The 19,137-nt window shown below is 37.8% G+C and overlaps 1 protein-coding gene and 1 non-coding gene across 8 annotated transcripts in view; both read right to left on the reverse strand.

The window, feature by feature from the left end:
• Nucleotides 1–19,137, reverse strand: part of ZNF385B (zinc finger protein 385B) — a 422,990-nt gene that overhangs the window by 302,458 nt on the left and 101,395 nt on the right. For all 7 annotated transcript variants that reach the window (XR_009504237.1, XM_059928242.1, XM_059928241.1 and 4 more), the window contains exons 2-3: nt 15,193–15,344; nt 14,174–14,491 (exon numbers count right to left, since the gene is read on the reverse strand). Coding sequence is in view for 6 of the 7 variants with exons in the window: in XM_059928242.1 (XP_059784225.1) it covers nt 14,174–14,489 (316 nt within the window). In the remaining variant the exon portion in view is untranslated. The remainder of the gene's footprint in view (nt 1–14,173; nt 14,492–15,192; nt 15,345–19,137) is intronic.
• On the reverse strand, nt 12,735–12,853 carry LOC132369400 (small nucleolar RNA SNORA48). Its single transcript, XR_009504379.1, has one exon. It is a non-coding gene; the product is annotated as a small nucleolar RNA SNORA48 (small nucleolar RNA).

A 19,137-nucleotide genomic window follows, 5' to 3' on the forward strand; every position in this document is an offset into this window, starting at 1 on the left:
GGCTTATGTATTTTAACAACCCACATACATGTTTTAATAGTCTTAATACCTATCACAATGCCCTGACCCTAGAAGCTGTTTCTTGAATGTAGAATAGGAATGAGAATTAGAGAACATTAGAAGGGAAGGGAAAAAAAACAGCTGAAGATCCTGGAAGCATCAAAGAGAAGGACAGAATATAGCAGCAAAGAAAAGTACACAGTATAAAATGCTCCAGCTGACAACCCATTTTCAGATCTTGCCCTCCATTCCCACCTTCAAACCATTACGTCCACTTCCCGTTGCAAAACCCATCCTTACTTTCTCCCCTCTGTCCCCACAGTGTCCTCAACTTAAAGTCTACTCAAATTCAGTTCAGAATCCCTAAGGCCAAATGAAGGATGCCACGTGTCACATTAAGAGGCAGAGTCTATTTTTCTACCAGTTGAATTTGTCGTGGTCTTGTGACCAGCTCTGACCAAAAGAACACAGTGGTTGCAGCTTCTGCTCTTGCTGTCCAGCAATGCTGCTCTGTGACCCATGTGTGATTGAAGCCTATCTAAGCTTCTCCAGCAGGAGAGTCTACTGGCAAGAGTGACCCAGCCTGCAGCCAGCATCAACTGCTAGATGTGTGCATGAGGCCACCGGAGACCATCCAACCCAGATGAGGTACCAGCTGCCTACAGCTGCGTGACTGACCTCCAGTGAGTCCCGGACGAGAACCACCCAGCTGACACCAGCCTCAATCTCTGACCCACAGAATCATGATTAAAATTTAAAAATGTAAAAAAAAAGTTCTAAAGGCCTCTGCCAACCTTCGCAAATTCTCTGGTCTTTCTAATCCTCTCACTCAGTTTCAGGCGCGTCTCAGCTCTTCAGACATGTCAAGCTTTTTCTCAATTTAAGATTTTAAACATTCGCCTTACTCCCTTTGAATCACTTTTCTCCACTCTCTTTGCTTGATTAACTCCTGTTTAGTCTTAAAAGATTAACCTTAAATGAGATTAGAAATTTGGGATAAATTGAAGGTGGGAGAGAATATGGGCATTTTAGTTAGTATACAACTGGAAAAAATCAAACACTGATAATAAGGAAAAAATCCTGAATTCTTTTCATTTTTACTTTGTGAAGAATTTGTTGTAAAAAAATTATGAGAGGTAATGTAGAGAGAGAGGTGGATCTTAGATTTTGAATTTTTTTGTGTGGTCTTAGGAAAGGGCTCCAAATCTCTCTTACTCTTGGTGTCTTTATCTATAATGTGAGGATAGTCATACATATCCTGTTGAGTTTTGAGGCCTAAAGCCATTATTTCAACCTTTTCATGATAACCTCTATCTCCAGTGCACCTCAGATCAAGTGCAGATGTGTCTCTCTTACCACAATTCAGCAGAACCTCCGTGCTCTTGGCCTGATCTCACGTGTACCATCCATTGCCAAAGGCAGAATCACAGGTCACCCCCTAAGAGAGAATCCCTTGCCATTCTGAGGAAATACGGATCCTAAAGCCCCAGAATAAAATCAATCCTCCCTCCCATAATCCTTGGGGCAGTTTGATTCTCCATGACAGATACATACATTTCCTAAGGACACAAGGAGAATAAAATGTGAAGTTAACGTTTATTACTTTATCTGGTGATTTACCTGCTTCTAATTGGAAGGGGGAGAATCATGTATCACTGAATGAGATGTGGGGAAGTCCTCTGAACAGTAAAAGCCAGACTTACCACATAAACACGCTACAGCCAGCGAGAACTGAAGGCCCCTGTTTTCTGATTCAACTTGCACATCAGGTACATCCTCTGTGCAGAAGTAACCTATAAGCACACACCGGGCAAATTCTGTCCCGCCCAGCTGATGTCCATAGATGGGAGGCAATAACACCATGGTGAGGAATCAGGCTGCAGAACTAGGCTGCCATGTTCCAAATCCTAGCCTTGCCTCTTTCGGCTACTACCTAACCTCTTTATTGCTCATTCACATTGTCTGTTATAATAATAATACCTTCCTCGCAAATCTGTTGAGAGGCTTCAAATGAGATAACCTCCACAGCACCATACCTGTCACAAGGTAAGGCCACATTCACTCACGTAACCACAGCCTTTCAGTCTACCTTCAATGTTTTTATGATACTGTAGGAGGTGCAGAGTTGCTTAGAAAGCTCTCAGGGAGGGGTGGGGATTGGTTGATGGGGCTGGGTGGCTATATCATTCTATTTCCATGACATCATCCCTCTTTTTCCATGAGTCAGTGGATGCCCCAGAGGAAGACAAGGAACATGAGGTCACCTTGCCCCTCCCTGACCATTTCCCAATTACAAATTTATTTAAAGTAAGAAGCTCCTGGGACTTCCCTGGTGGCACAGTGGTTAAGAATCCACCTGCCAATGCAGGGGACACGGGTTCAAGCCCTGGTCCGGGAAGATCCCACATGCCGTGGAGCAACTAAGCCCGTGCGCCACAACTGCTGAGCCTGCGCTCTAGAGCCCGGGAGCCACAACTACTGAGCCTGTGTGCTGCAACTACTGAAGCCCACGCGTCTAGAGCCCGTGCTCCGCAACAAGAAAAGTCACTGCAATGAGAAGCCTGCGCACCGCAACGAAGAGTAGCCCCCGCTCGCTGCAACCAGAGAAAGCCCACGCACAGCAACGAAGACCCAATGCAGCCAAAAATAAATAAATAAAATTAATTAATTAAAAAAAAAAAACCCTTGATGCTAAAATAAAGAAAGAAAGAAGCTCCTTTTCTGGGTATAAATCCTCCTCCGTTGGGTTAGTGTTGTCAAAGTGTGATTTTTGGACCAGGAGTTTCCACATCATCTGGGAACTTGTTAGAAATGCAAGTTCTCAGGCTTCACCCCCCGGCCTACTGAATCAGAAACTATGAAAATGAAGCCCAGCACTTTGCATTTTAACACACCCTCCAGGTGATTCTGATGCATGCTAAATTTTGAGAACTACTGGGTTAAATTATCAGTCATTAATGCATCCAATTTCTCTAAATTTCTTAAGTTCAGATCCATCTCAGAGAATGAGAATGGTGATTGGAATAGGGATGGTGGAGAAATATTATAGCGATGGGCACTCAGGATAAAGAATAGATCTCAGGCTTTGACAGCAGAGGGCAGGATGAGGGTCACTAGCCACTCTAGAGAGAAAATAAATGTGGTCCATTTTGTCTGGAATTGGGAAGCTGTGTGTGGGTTACGGAAAGTAATCTCTGTGCAATTGGGAGGTATCCTGGGGAAATAATACCTAAGCTAGGATGTCTGGACTTGTTGGGGAGGCTTCTGGTTGACGAAAACCAGAGTGGGCTATAAAAAGAACTCAGGAGAGCTCTGAATTACAGCTGTCGCTGATTTTTTTTTACATGTGTGTTTGAGCAGCTGTGTTTTTCCTATGCCTCTGATCCCATGGGACAAGGATGACTCTTCTCCCTCTTCCAGCTCCTTTCTTTATACTTTGCCAAATGTTCCTCCTTTGCCCCCACTCATACTCATTCCAATAAGAATAAACTATTTATAGTTTATCCCAACATGCATTTACATTGCTGTCCCCTCTACCTGGAATGTTGTTTTTCCTTGAGTAACTTGAAACTCATTTTTTAAAATTCACTGCAAATATCACCTCCTCTAGGAAGCCTTCTCTGATCTTCATAAAGTTGACCATCCCTTTCTCTGTGCCACATTTACTTTATATGTAGATCATCATTGTTCTTAGCATATCACATTGCCATTCATTTATTTATATATCTGTCCTCTCTCGACACTTAAAAGAGATTGTATTTTATTAATCTCTGTAGACACTTGATAATTTTTAAAAAGCAAAACCCCCAAATTTGTGTTCATTATCATATCTGATAATGCTACTAGAATACAGGTGTTTTAGGTGGTACCTTTATTATGAATTTTTAACTGAAATTTTTATTGAGATAATTAGAGATTCACATGCAGTTGTATAAAATAATACAGGGAGTTCCATTGAACACTTTGTCCGTCTTCCACTGATGGTAACATTTTGTAAAATTATAGGATAGTATCACAACCAGGATGTTGACATGGATACAATCTACCAATCCTATGCAGATTTCCCCAGTTTTACTTGTATTCATGTGTATATGTGCGTGTGTATGTGTGTGTTTGTCACCTGTGTGGGTCGTGAATCCACCACCACAGGATCCCTCATGTTGACCTTTTATAATCACACCCACTTCCCTCCTGACACCTGCCCCCAGCCTTAACACCCCAGGAACCACTAATCTGTCCTCCATTTCTAAAATTTTGTCATTTCAAAAATGTTGTAAAAATCAACTCAGTATGTAACTTTGTGGGATTGATTTTTTTCACTTAGCATAATTCCGTAGAGATTCAACCAAGTTGTTGTGAGTATCAATAGTTCATTCCTTTTTATTATGGAGTACTATTCCATGGTATGGATGTACCACATGTTAACAATTCACCCTCCAAAAATATGCAGGTCAAATCCTGGAACCTTTGAATGTTACCTTATTTGGAAAAAGGATCTTTACAGATGTGATTGAGTTAAGAATTTTGAGATAGAGATAATCTTGCATTATCCAGGGGTCCCTAAATCCAGCTGCAAGTTTCCTTATAAGAGAAAAGCAGAGGGAAGTTTGAAACAGACAGAAAAGCAGACACAGACACACAGAAGAGAAAGTGATGTGAAGACAGAGGCAGAGGTTGAACTGATGCAGCCACCAGCCCAGGGCTGCCTGGGCAGCCAGCAGAAGATGAAAGAGACAAGAAATGGATTCTCCCTATGTATTGCCCATGGAGGGAGTACGGCCCTGCAAATTTCAGACTTATAGACCCCAGAACTTAAAGAGGATGAATTTCTATTGTTTTAGGCTGCCAAGTTTGTGTTAATTTGTTATAGCAGCCTCAGAAAACTAATATAGAGTTGTTCATAGTTTTTGGGTATTACAAATAATGCTGCTATGAAATTCATATACAGGTTTTTGTGAGAATGTATATTTTCATTTCTCTGGAATACATTCCCAAGAGTACAATTGCTGGGTCGAATGGTGATTTCATGTTTCGTCTTATAAGAAACCTCTAAACTGTTTTCTAGAAGGGGCTGTACCATTTTACATTTCCATTAGCAATGTACGAGTGATACATTTACTCTTCAACCTTGTCACGTTTAGTGTTGTCACTATTTCTTCTTTTAGCCATTCTGACAGGTATATTGTAAAACCTCATTGTGGTTTTATTTTGCATTTCCCTGATGACTAATGATGCTGAACATATTTTCATGCACTTACTTCTCATCTGTACATCCTCTTCAGTGAAATTTTTCTTCCTATCTTTTGCCCACTTTCTGATTGGATTGTTTGATTTTGTTTTGGTTTTTTTTTTTTACTGTTGAGTTTTGATAGTTCTTTATGTACTCTAGATCCTTTGATATGTGGTTTGCAAATATTTTCTACCATCTGTAGCTTATATTTTCATTCTTTTCCCATGGTATTTTACAAAGCAAAAGTTCTTAATTTTGAATGAAGTCTCATTTATCAGTTTTCCTTTTATGGATCATGCTTTTGGTGTCAAGTCAGAACTCTGCCTAGCCCTAGGTCCCAGAGATTTTCTTCCATTTTTTCCCTAAAAGTTTTATATTTTTATGTTTTACATTTAAATACATGATCCATTTTGGTTAATTTTTGTATATGGTGTAAAATTTAGGTCAAAGTTTTTTTTGGGAGGGAGGGTTGTTTTTATTTTTGCTTTTGTTTTGTTTATAGATGTGCAATTGCTCCAGCACCATTTGTTGAAAAGACGATTTTTCTTTCACTGAATTGATTTTGAATTGTCAAGAGTCAATTGAGCATATTTGTGTGGATCTACAGTTCTGGATTCTATAGTTTTTTCCATTGATCTATGTCTATACCACTACAAAAAAACAACCAAAAACCAAAACCCAACAGCTTTGATTACTTCAGCTATATAGTAAGCCTTGATATTGGGTAGAGATTTTTCCTACTTTATTTCTTCTTTGTCAAGATTGTTTTAGCTGTAGGGCCTGTGTTTTTCTATATAATTTTAGATTAAGCTTGTCTATGTATACAATAAATCTTGCTAGGGTTTTGAAGGAATCGCATGAAACCTATAGATCAATTTAGGGAGAACTGACATTTTAACTATGTTGAGTTTTCCAATTCATGAATATGGTATATCTCTCTATTCATTTATATCTTCTTTGATTTCTTTTCTTAACATTTTGTGATTTTCAGCATACAGATTCTGTACATGTTTTTCACAGTATGTATCTAAGTATTTCATTTTTGAGGGGTGATTATAAATGATATTGTGCTTTTAAGTTTAAGTTTCCATATGTTCATTTTTAGTGATATATAAAGATATGCAACTGGTTTTTGTGAGTTCTCTATCCTGTAAACTTTCATAGATTCTTTGGAATTTATATATGGACCATCATGTCATCTGCAAAGAAAGAAAATGTTATTTCTTCCTTTACCATCTGTATGCTTTTTATTTATTTATTCTTGCCTTATCATGGTGCCTACAATTTCCAGCACTATGTCGAATAAGAGAGGTGAGAGTGGACAACCTTACCTTGCTCTTGATCTCAGGGAAAAGCAGTCTTTCACCATTAAAAATTATGTTAGCTACAGACTTTTTTGTAGATGTTCTTTATTAAATTGAGGCAATTCCCCTTTATTTCTAACTTGCAGAGAGTTTTTATCAAAAATGAGTATTGGGTTTTCTCAAATGCTTTTATGGCAACAATTGATATGATCATATGATTTTCTTCTTTAGCTGTTGATATGGTATTTTATATTTATTGGTTTTCAAATGTTGAACCAGTCTTGCAAATCTGGAATAAATCCCACTTGATCATGGTGTATAATTATTTTTATACATTGGTGGATTCAGTTTGTTGATATTTTGTTGAGACTTTTTCAGTCTAAGTTCATGAGAGAGATTAGTCTGTAGTTTTCTTTTTTTTATTTTTTATTTGTCTGCTTTTGGTATCAGGGTAACACTGACCTCATAAAATAAATTGGGAAGTGTTTCCTCCTCTTCTATTTTCTGAAAGAAATTGTGTAAAATTGGTGTTCCTTAAATGCTTGGTTTTCCAGTAAAACCATGTAGATCTAGAAATTTCTTTTGGGGTGCTTTGTAATTATGAATTCAACTTATATGATCATTATAGATTGTTTTACCTTGGTTGCATCTGGTAGTTTATGGTTTCTGAAGAACTGGTTCATTTTTCTAAGTTATCAAATTTCTGAACATAAGTTTTTTATAGTATTTGCTTATTATATTTTTAATTGCTGCAAATTCTGTAGTAATATCATCTATTCCATCTGTGTCTTCTTTCTTTTTCATCTTTGTCAGTCTTACTAGAGGCTTGTAAATTTCATTAATCTTTTTCAAAGAGCCAATTTTCTATTTGTTTCCTCTGGTTCCCATTTCTCTGTTTCTCTTTTCTTGTCATCATATGGGTTACTTGAACATTTTTTAGGACTCCATCTTGATTTATTTAGATTCTCTCTGATTGTATTGCTTTCTATAGTTTTCAGAGTGGTTGATATGGGTATTACAATATACATACTTATGGCAATCTACTGGTATCATCATTTAGCTACTTCAAATGAAGTACAGAAACCGAACTTCCATTTAGGTCCCTTTAACTTCCACTTTTAATTATTATTATCTTGAGTATCATATGGTTAAATTTCATTTCAATCATCAAATATGTTTTATAAAACTTATGAGGAAAAGGATTGTGTGGGGATTAATTTTACGTGTCAACTTGACTGGGCCACGGGATGCCCAGATATTTGGTCAAACACTATTCTGGGTGTTTCTCTGAGTTTGTTTTTGGATAAATTTCACATTTGTGTGTGTGTAGATTTTATTCTGAAAGCAATGAGGAACATTGAAACATTTTAAACAAGAATTATATGAACAATCTTGCATGACAGAATGTACTTCCTTGCAGCACTGCACCGTCAGTGTTTACCAGGATGACAGGAAAATCACAGTCATGGTAATAAGGAGGGCCTAGGAAATGTGCTGGGAAAAGTTAACACATGAGAAATTTTCATTACAGGAGTGTCTTTAGGATGAACATACACACACATATATGTATGCATATATAACTATATAAATTCTTATTGATCTGTTACATACTCTTATGAAAATGATTTATTAATGCTATATCTACACAATTCCATCACGATTTCAAACCTTCAGTAAAATACACTACCCACAAATCTACTGAGTTGATAAGCTTTTGGGGGGTCATTAAAAGAGCCCACATTTGCATTAATATTAGGCAGAGAAAAGAGAACATAGGGAGCAGTTGAGAAAAAAAAAATTCCCCAAATTCAAAAAGAACACAGAATTAAAGTAAGATTTGTCCAATGGATTCTCTTTGGGAACTTACAGAAAGACCTAGAATTACGAATAAATGTGGAAGTGGTTCTCCAAACTTTGTTTTGTCTAAAAAATAAAGGAAAAGGTATTTCAAAATGTTGGAGAACTTAAGCACAAGAAAATTTTTTTAAAGAATCTATTACGTTCAAATTAAGGCTGTACTGAACACAATTTTTAAAAATTTTTTATTGAAGTATAGTTGATTTACAGTATCATGTAAGTGTCAGGTATACAGCACGGCGATTCAGTTATGTATATAACTGAATATATATACATATATATATATATAAATCGCTGTGCTGTATACATAAAACTTTTAGGTTGCTTCCATGTCTTGGCTATTGTAAACAATGCTGCAATGAACATTGGGGTGCATGTATCTTTTCAAATTATGGTTTTCTCCAGATATATGCCCATGAGGAGGATTGCAGGATCATATGGTAGTCCTATTTTTAGTTTTTTTAAGGAACCTCCATACTGTTTTCCATAGTGGCTGCACCAATTTACATCCCCACCAACAGTGTAGGAGGGTTCCTTTTTCTCCACACCTTCTCTAGCATTTATTATTTATAGACTTTTTCATGATGGCCATTCTGACCGGTGTGAGGTGATACCTTCATTGTAGTTTTGATTTGCATTTCTCTAATAATTAGAGATGTTAAGCATCTTTTCATGTGTCTGTTGGCCATCTGTATGTCTTCTTTGGAGAAATGTCTATTTAGGTCTTCTGCCCATTTTTTGATTGGGTTGTTTGTTTATTTGATATTGAGCTGTATGAGCTGTTTATATATTTTGGAAATTAAGCCCATTGTTTGCAACCCATTCTGTAGGTTGTCTCTTCATTTTGTTTACTGTTTCCTTTGCTGTGCAAAAGCATTTAAGTTTAATTAGGTCCCATTTGTTTATTTTTATTTCCATTACTCTAGGAGACGGATCCAAAACGATATTGTTGCGATTTATGTTGAATTTCACATTTGAATCTATAAACTCAGTAAAGCAAATTCCTCTCTCTCATGTGGATTGGCCTCATCCAGTCAGTTGCAGGCCTGAATAGGACAGAAGACTGGCCCTCCCCTGAATAAGAGGGAATTCCTCCTGCCTAACTGCCTTCGACATGGGCTATCAATTTTTTCCTGCCTTCCAACTTAAACTGAAACATCAGCTTTTCCTGGGTCTCAAGCCTGCCAGTCTTTGGACTGAAACTACACCGTCAGCTCCCCTGGGTCTCTAGCTTTCTGACTGCAGATCTTGGGACTTGTCAGTCTCCATGATCATATGAACCAATTCCTTTAATAAATATTCTTGTTATATATGTATATATACACCACACACACACATATATATGTATGTATGTGTGTGTGTATCTATCTATCTCTATATATATATCCTATTGATTCTGTTTCTCTGGAGAACGCTTACTGATACAGTTTGTTCTATGATTCATTCTTTTATCATTTCCTCTCTATTTGAAAAGCTTCCTTTAGCCAATCTTTAAAAGTAAACTGCTAATGATAAATTCCTTTGTATCTTACAAAACTTCATCTGCGTGTGAAGGATCCCTATTTAAGCTATTTAAGCTCTCTTTGCTTCCCCTCTGGTTCTTCCTCCTGTAGCCCAGAGTGTTCTAAAATAGTTTTAGGTAAACTCTAAGAATCTTCCTGTTCTTCCAGAAGGAACACACTAAATTCTAAATTTAGTGACAGAACTATCAATGTTTGGGGGTCAATCACCTCTTATTCAGAAAAATGGCTCAAGTCCCAACCACCACCCTGTGGACCCCACTCCTACCCTGCCAACCCCAAAACCATAATAAGACTGACAGAGAGGAGGGGAAGTTCCCTCTGAAATGAAGTTCTTGGAAGGTTATGTCTACTACCACATCTTTTCTCCTTTGGGGAGGAGATGTGCTACTATTTTTCTCCCTGTATTAATCTGCTAGGGCTATTGTAACAAAGTACCACAAACTGGGTGGCTTAACAATACAAATTTATCATCTCACAGTTCTGGAGGCTAGAAGTCCAAAATCAAGGTACTGTACGGTGGGTTCTTTCTGAGGGTTCTAAGGGAAGGATCAGTTCCAGGGCTCTCTCCTCAGCTTGAAGACAATTATCTTCTCCCTGTGTTTTCACACCATCTTCCCTATGTGTGCATCTGTCTCTATGTCTAGATTTCTCCTTTTTATAAGGACACCAGTCATATTGGATTAGAGTCAACCCTAATGGCCTCATTTTAATTTAATTTCCTCTGTAAGACTCTATCTCCAAATAAGGTCACATTCTGAAGTACTGGGGATTAAGACTCTAATATATCGTTTTTTTGGGGAGTGGGGATAAGTCCTTAAAGCCAAGTGATGGGCAAAAAAGGGAGATAGGAATTTTGTTCCCTGATTAAGTACCTGCTTTGTCAGTGGACTTGCCAGCCTCCTCTGTGCTACCTGAGCAGGCAAGAGAAATGTGGAGAGAAGCCCCCTACCTCCACCTACTGCACCTCTACCTGCCTGGGCCCCAGCAGCTCTAGGTTTTCAAGAGGAATGTTAGTTGTCAGATGGATTCTGCACATGATCTCAAGCCCCAAGAGTTGGTACACAGATGAGAGAAGAGGAAGATGCAGCTAAATCTCAGGGACTCCCAATGTCTAAGGGACCATTTGAGGGGAGCTCTTCATCCATAAGGTCTGTTAAGAGCATCTGTGACCCACAGAGACAACCAGAATAGTAATTACCTACCAAGAATAGCATTACAACTTTGTCAAGGCTGTAAGGTAAGGACACCTCCACCCCTCCATCCCTCCCTGGTTTCCCGCCACCTGAGCAGAAGGGCAGGCGGAGGGAGGGGTGGCGGGAGAGCCGACTGTGTCCCACCTTCCACTCTAAATGTGAGTCCATCTAGCCAAATCTTAATTTGGCTATGAAATGGATGTTTTTATAAGCAGAACTGTCTTCTAAATCAAAGAGTCCCTCTGAATATACAAATGTGAAAAGTTATGGTCTGAGAAGATGTTTAAGGGAGGTGTTACCCAGTAGGAAATAGATATTTGATTGATCAAAACTGAGGAAAGTGACTGGAAACAAATAAAACCATGTCAGGCTGACTCCTCATCGAGTTGAGACTCTAAACAGTAGATAATGTGCACATGCACACATAACAGGACTAAGGTATATTCCACTCTAGTTCCTGCTGTTTCGTTTAGCATGATCCCACAGGCAGTTTCACCTTTCATTAGGTATTCTTCAGAAATACAATTTTTAAATGACTATGGTTTCTATCATTCATCTTATAAATGTACTATAACGTATTTAACTTTTCTCCTATTGGACATTCAGGATACAGCTAATATTTTGGAATTATAAATCATGTCATAATCATCTTTGTACATATATCTATGTCCGATTTCTATTTCAAAGAGGGAACATTATTATACCTACATTTTTTTTCAGATGGGAGGATTATGCTAACCAGTTTCAGAGGTTAAGTGACTTGCCTTCATCATATGTTAAACCCAGATCTTCTGAGAATGAATCACTGACTATATTATCAGCATATGAAAACTGTCCTTTGTGCCTAATATAAAACTTGAAAAGCTGTCTCATTTTCTTACCCATTTTCCTATATATTAATATATTGTGTTATACTAGTTGAATAGCTATGTTTTATTTATAGAATATATCCATAATATTCTGTGTATGTCTTAGCTAAATGTATTTTATATCAGCTAGCTAATTTCATTAGTATGGGAGAAAAATGGAGAAATTCATGAATTGGAGCTTTACATGTCTGTTTTCAAAACCCATCAGAGAAAGGTAGTTTTCCATGATAAAAACCATTTGTGACCACAAATATATTACAGCATATTGGTTTGAATTTAACCTGAGTTTATTGCATGGTAGAAAACAGCAGCGAAGTAGTGACGAAGAATTATGGCTTCACTATTAATTAAATATGGTTGGAACTCTGATCTGCCATTTCCACGCTGTATGAACCTGGACAAATTTTATCTCTGTGCCTCTGTTCCTATTCTGTAAATTAGGAATAATCTTAGTACCTACCTCAGGGTTCATGAGAAGATTAAATGAGAAAATTCGTATAAAGCTCTTAGGACCAAAATATGTCCCATAGAAAATGTTCAGATAATGTTAGCTACTAACATTACCTCTTTTAGAAACCACAAGTTAACCTCAATTTAAACATAGATATTTGGATTCTAACAAATGTAATTCAAACCTTTACTCAGGGCTATTTGCTCTCTGATTTAGAGATAAGACAGTCATCAGTTTTTACTCTAACACCAACTATATTTTTTTTTTTTTTTTTTTTTTTTTATTTTTATTTATTTTTTTTTTTTTTTCATGTTTCCAGGGCATGAACCAGACATGGGCACAAACCAAAAGCCAAGCTGGGATAAACAAGGAGTTACTTTGTCCCTGGCTGATATGAACCAACTATATTTTTAATATGTAAATACACATACATTAATGCATTTGTGAATAACAAATGAATATATGATGGTAACAATTATCATCATAATAAGTAAATACAAAACAGAAAAGTTATCTTTCACTATTGTAATAATTGTGTATCTTATATCCTATAAGTTCCTTTAAGTTCTTTCACAGCATGGTAAGTACTGACTGAGGAAAATAATTTAATAAAATTAAATCATATACTGGGTAAAAAGTAATTAGGTTTAGCTTGAAATAGAAAAGTTATGAATTTACAGCAAACACATACAAGCCATTTTTACCGGAGCTTAATATGGATCATGGTATAACTTAACGAAATCAAAAACTATGCAACAGCACCAAGTGAAATTCCAACAAAGGGCTGCACCGCGTCATCTCACTTCAAGTTGAAGGTTCATTACCAAAGCACACACTTGCTAGAGAGGAATTTGGAGCTTTTCCTCACATTTAGGAGGAGGCTTATCCTGGCCTCCCAAGTAAACCTGCAGAGGAGGCCTACTTTTTGTAGAAACCTTCACCACGGAAAACAGTACATTTCACATTTTTCTTTACTTGTGTCACAACTAACAGACCAAAGGCCAGCAATATGAAGGAGGCAGCATTGCCCAAGGATAAGATACAGGGTTTGCAAAACTGTTTAGAATTCAGGGCAGATGCAAGAATGAGAGAATCTCCAAGCTTCTGCCTCTATCCAGCCCACAGGAAAGGGTGAGAGGCAAGAGGCAGGGAAAGTGCTTGCGGTGGTGCTGGAGCTCAGAGGTAAGCCTTGTTGGTTTTGGCAATGGCTGTTCCTATTGTTAGAACACCACCGACACACTGCTGCCAACTCCCTAAAAGAATATAACACGTCTAGCGCACAAGATTAATGCTCCTTTCCTGCATCATGGATGTTATAAATAAAGCTGGAGCTTTTTATATACCACCTAATAGTACGCTACTCAACGGAAAGCAGAGCAAGAAAGCCAAAGAAAGTCTAATTCTGCAGAGAGGAGAAAAAAATTGATATCACTGATCCATTTTAAACACATTTCAAAATATATTAAGGACTGTTCACAAACTACGGAGATACAGAACTATGTCAATGGGCTGATAGACAAATTTTGTGTTTATATATATTTGTGTCTAGTATAATATATATTAATAACAATAAAAAATGTATCCTGAGAAGTAACAGACAGCTCTTGGATTTTACCTGTAGGGAAAAGAATATACATTGTGGTGGTAGTTTTAAGGGGAAAGATAAGCCTTGCTCTAAATCTTTCATTTTCTAGAACAGAAGCACGTCTCCCAGCAGGAAATGGGCCCCCAGGCCCTCCCACCTACCTGTGCTGGCGTAAGTGCTGGGGTTGGCCAGCGGTGGTCCGGAGCCCTGGGCTGGGGGCGGAGGCTGTCCATCACTCAGCTGCTTGACTCGTTTGCGGTGAGATTTGCCGTTGTAATGGACTTGGGCCTGGGCTGCAGAGTTTAGCTGGATGTTGCACACCTCACAGAAGGAGAACAGAATTTTCTTTTTCTCTTTACTCAGCTGGTCCTCAGGTCTGTCATTCTTTATTCCCTTATCTTCAAAGCCCCGTAAAAAAGTTGCCATATTCATAATTCCATCTTCAGGGTAGTTGTCAGGGCTTAAGGAATACTTCATACCTAAAAAAAAAAGTACAAATGCTTGTGAAATATATGCCTTCTTATTTTCTAGTATGATTATGATTAATTTCATGGTATGGTTTAAGCTAAAATCTCCCAGCTACTCAGTGATCACGCTTGGAAAAAAATTATCAAAAGCACTTAACTGAGCAAATATGATCTTTGAACATGTGTTTCCTCTGTCTGGAGCATTTTCCACTCTACCCTTGCCCCTCCTCCCATCACCTCTCAATTCTTTTGCCCTTTTAACTCCTGCTCACCCCTGAGATCTGAGCTGGAGCATTACCCTCTCCTGGAAACCTGTCTGACCCTGGAGATAAGGCAGATCCCTGGTTACATGCTCACATCGTGCTATGTGACCTCTCTTCAGAACACCTCTCACCATGTGCACGTCATATGTATTTGTACAATTATTTGATCTATGTCTGTTTCCCCAACAGAGTGTGAGCTCTGTGGGGGCAGTAACCTCATTTCTGGATAACCTTTGAGCCTAGAACTGCAAATTTTACATAATAGGCATTCAAATATCTATTGAAGGAAGGAATAAAGGATGTTACGAATCCATACTATGAAAAAGGGTATGTGTAGACATAAAGGTATACATAATACACACACATCTGCACACCTGCCAACAGATACATGCGCTAACTTGGGGAGGAGGTGAATAACAAAGACAAAAACACATTATGTCTGCAACTTACATTGGGTTGTATTCCAAAAGCCTCTTTATAAGTCAGCCAGTGGGAATTTGAACATATTTTCTTACAGATGTAGTGAAACAAACTGTTTTTAGCTGTCCAGATTAGCCCATAAACATCAATTTAATCTCTGATGAGGTTGAAATGCAGAACATCTGAAACACAAAATAATAGAAACACAATATATGGTAATCTAGTAATTGAAATAGAAAAAGAGTAAAACAGACTAAGATAAAATTTTGTTTACTTTTAAGTGCTGATTTTCACTTAGTTAGATAAGGGTATAGTGATAAGTTATAACCTAAGTAAAGATTTTAAAGGAGCCTTTACAGTACCTGAAGAATCCTGGGTAATGAAGATGGCCTTGGCTTTTTATTTTGCTCAGTTCCACTTTAACATATATAAATTTTTCATTTTAGTTAATACCAATGTTACCAGCATTTTTATACTTATCAGTGTGATTATTACAATGTTTTCAGTTCTCAACTCGAATAAAGAAAAAGATACTCTCACAGAAGAAAAAGGAGAACAATATTCAGAGAATAATTGGGCAAAAGCTAAGGGAAAAGGGGTATGCATGAAAAAGATTTGGCTGAGGTGGACAGTACTGTGCTATGCGGGATGAAGAGTTCAGATAAAGAAAGGATCGTTGCTTGTGATGGATTCTGCCTGGGGAAAAAACTCAAAGATACTGGCTTTGAGCAGTTCTGTTGATGCAAGTTGGCTTGGAGCTCTATGGAAGAGAAGGAGAAACTAAAGACTAATCCGTATTTGGAGGGTTCACCAGTTGAATGTTTAAAATTCAGAAAATAAATTATAGTACAGAGTATAATCATAAAGATATTGATTCTATGTATATGGTATGCCAAGAACTCATTTACACCCACACACCCTATTGCAAAGTGCCATTATGCACTATACCATAGGCTAAATAATAACCTTCAGAGAATTGTTAAAATAGTACTAATTTTGATACGTTAAACCTATTTGTTCCATAAATACTTTACCCTGATGCCACCAATTTAAAGAACTCAATTCCACAAAATTTTCCAAATGAATTTATTCCTTTCACCTCTCCACAAAGGCCATTTTCTTCATTAAAATCTATTCAGACTACATATAAATCAGGTTTAAGCAATTCCTATAGCTGAGTTGCAGAAAATAATTCTGTTATAATTGAAATGTGATTTGAACTGCACGTATATCAATATTTTTGCTGTAGTTCCTAAATCCAAAATACTACAGTGTCACAAAGCCATTTTTCTCATAAAACTTTAGAAAATATCAGTGTCATATAAAAGTTATGTTCAAACATATTACTTTGTGTCTTCTCTTAAACTATTAAAACTTATCATAAGAATTACTGAACTAAATAATAAAAAACAGATAAAGATTTCTGAAAATAAACTCGTCATTAATATTTTAGCCTTGTTTATAAAACTAATCCATTGTAAAAACATAAGGAAAACCAGTAACTAATTTTTAACCTTGCATCATCTCACTGAATCATTGAAATCTAAGTGTTATATTTCAACTCAAGCAACCAAAATCCTTGACTCAACTGAGTAATGATGACACTTCCATCTGAAAATTTAGCTTCTTTGGAGGTAGGTGGACTTGCCCATGTTGCTAATTAACACATGGTATTTCACAGAAACAGGACATACCTCATAATGCTTCCTTTTAAATTTGAAATCTAAAAAATGACTTCTTTGTATTATCTTATAAAAGATAAAGCCAGCTTATCTGTGCTTTTCTGATTGCCATTTGTCCTAGAAATAAATTGTGCTTTAGGTTTATTTAAATATATATATATATATATTTTTAGTAGTAAGAAAGAAACCTTTAAAATGAAATGAATGGCTATTCTAGAATTCTCCTGTAACCTCTGCAGAGTACCAGCACCCTTCATAACTTTTATCCCTATTTTACTTTCTCCCAGAGTTATTCTCACAGATGATCCCCCAAACCTCCAACACCATGCTCATGGGCCACTCTAGGGAGAATGTAATGCCTGGGAGTGGGGCGTGCATTCCATCCATCAAGTCCCAATTTATTAGTCCTAGGGCAGGTTTCACCACACTACCTCCTTCTTAGGAGAAAAATAAGTTCAGCTCCTGTTAGCAGCCACTTGCAACCAGAATATATTTAGTTCCAGAGGTCTTGGGAAAAGGACCTGGAGGTGGTAGAGAAGCAAGATATCAGAGTCTCAACATCCAATTTTGACCTCAGATGATATAATTTCTAGGCTAATAATATGCGTGGTGATGATAACATTTATAATGTCAATTTTCTGGCTAAGGGGAAGGTAACAGTGAGTTTAAGTGGAAGAAGAGAAAAATCTCACTTTCTATTTTAAAGTGTTTTTATCAGACTATCTTAAATTACGTGCTTCACTTGCGTAGGGCAGAAGGACCTTCAGAGGTATCCAATTTTAAACAGAGCAGTGGGCAGCGCTCTGCCATGATAGCCATTCAGGCTTATCTGAAGGTAAGAGAAGTCCAGACAACCAGACCAAGTATCCTATGTTTTTTTAATATTATTTTATCAGGTTAGATGGCCACACATTTAACATCCATGAGAAAATAAGATATTTTGGTACAGGTCAAGGAATAAGAAAGTTGTTCCTTGAGTTGCTGCTTTGGGGGAAAAGACATGATAGGATAGTCAGTGACTATCTAAAGGAGTGATTTTCTTAAAAAATATTTATTTATTTAGGCTGCACCAGGTCTTAGTTGCAGCATGCGGGATCCTCGTTGTGGCATGCAGGATCTTTAGTTGTGGCATGTGGGATCTTTTAGTTGCAGCATGCAGACTTATTAGTTGCAGCGTGTGGACTCCTTAGGTGTAGCATGCAGACTTTTAGTTGCGGCATGCGAACTCTTGCTTGCAGCATGCATGTGGGATCTAGTTCCCTGTCCAGAGATCGGACCCAGGCCCCCTGCATTGGGAGCGCAGAGCCGTACCCGCTGGACCACCAGGGAAGTCCCTAAAGGAGTGATTTTTAAATGACCAGGATGCAACACGTCAGGAAATTTTATACTTAACAACTTTCTCTAAAACTGGCCCTGACTGCACAGTTATCCAATTGTCTTTTGTAATAATTTAAATAAAAGGCAGCTGATTCAGAGGTAAAGACTGGAAGCCACAGGAAGAATGTGAGCACATCTTACTTTAGAAAGAAGAACAGTCTGGGATCCCTGAAGCTCAAACTGCACTATACTGTTTCAGCCCCATACTTGGGGTCATTTCACTTTAATAAACTCATCTTTGGGAAAAGTACTGCTCTTGTCATGAATTATTTTAGGGAAAGACCACACCTCTGTGGATGGGTGTAGGATTACCACAAAAGGAAAATATCGTTCCGCTGTGAGTCTTACCACAAGATTGATGGGGGCAGGAAGTAGACAAAGAGGCATGAACCTGTGACTGCCTCTGGGCGTGGGGGACAGGGGATCTGTATGCAGGTATGAGACACTTGTTCCAGGCATTCCCTTCATGGGGAGGTAAACTGATCCCTGGAACAGAGACAGGCCTGAGTCTGGGCAAAGAAGGCTGAACAATAGAGAATGCCTATGGAGGACTTTGGTCTGTGACCTCAGAGAACCTCTATATCCAGGAACAACTGTGAACTTCTCTATCTATATTTCCTTTTCCTTTTTTTTCTTTTTTTTTTAAATCCTGAAGCCATCAGTGAAATCATGCAAACACCACAGTTGATCTTCCTATTGGGAGGAATTGTGTGAGAGTCTGGAATGGCACCTGGGGTTAAAGCCATCCATGGGAGAGCAGCAGCAAGGGACTTAAGGAAGTCAGTGACTGGCAAAAGAATGATGCAGTGGTCTAGAACCAGGCAGCTGGTTAAGATGTTAATTAACAACTGGCTTGGGATATCTCAGGGATTCAAAACAGCATACAAGAAAGGCAAGCTGGTAAAATAATGGAATT

Source organism: Balaenoptera ricei, chromosome 7 (assembly GCF_028023285.1).
Source record: "Balaenoptera ricei isolate mBalRic1 chromosome 7, mBalRic1.hap2, whole genome shotgun sequence".
Lineage (NCBI taxonomy): Eukaryota > Metazoa > Chordata > Mammalia > Artiodactyla > Balaenopteridae > Balaenoptera > Balaenoptera ricei.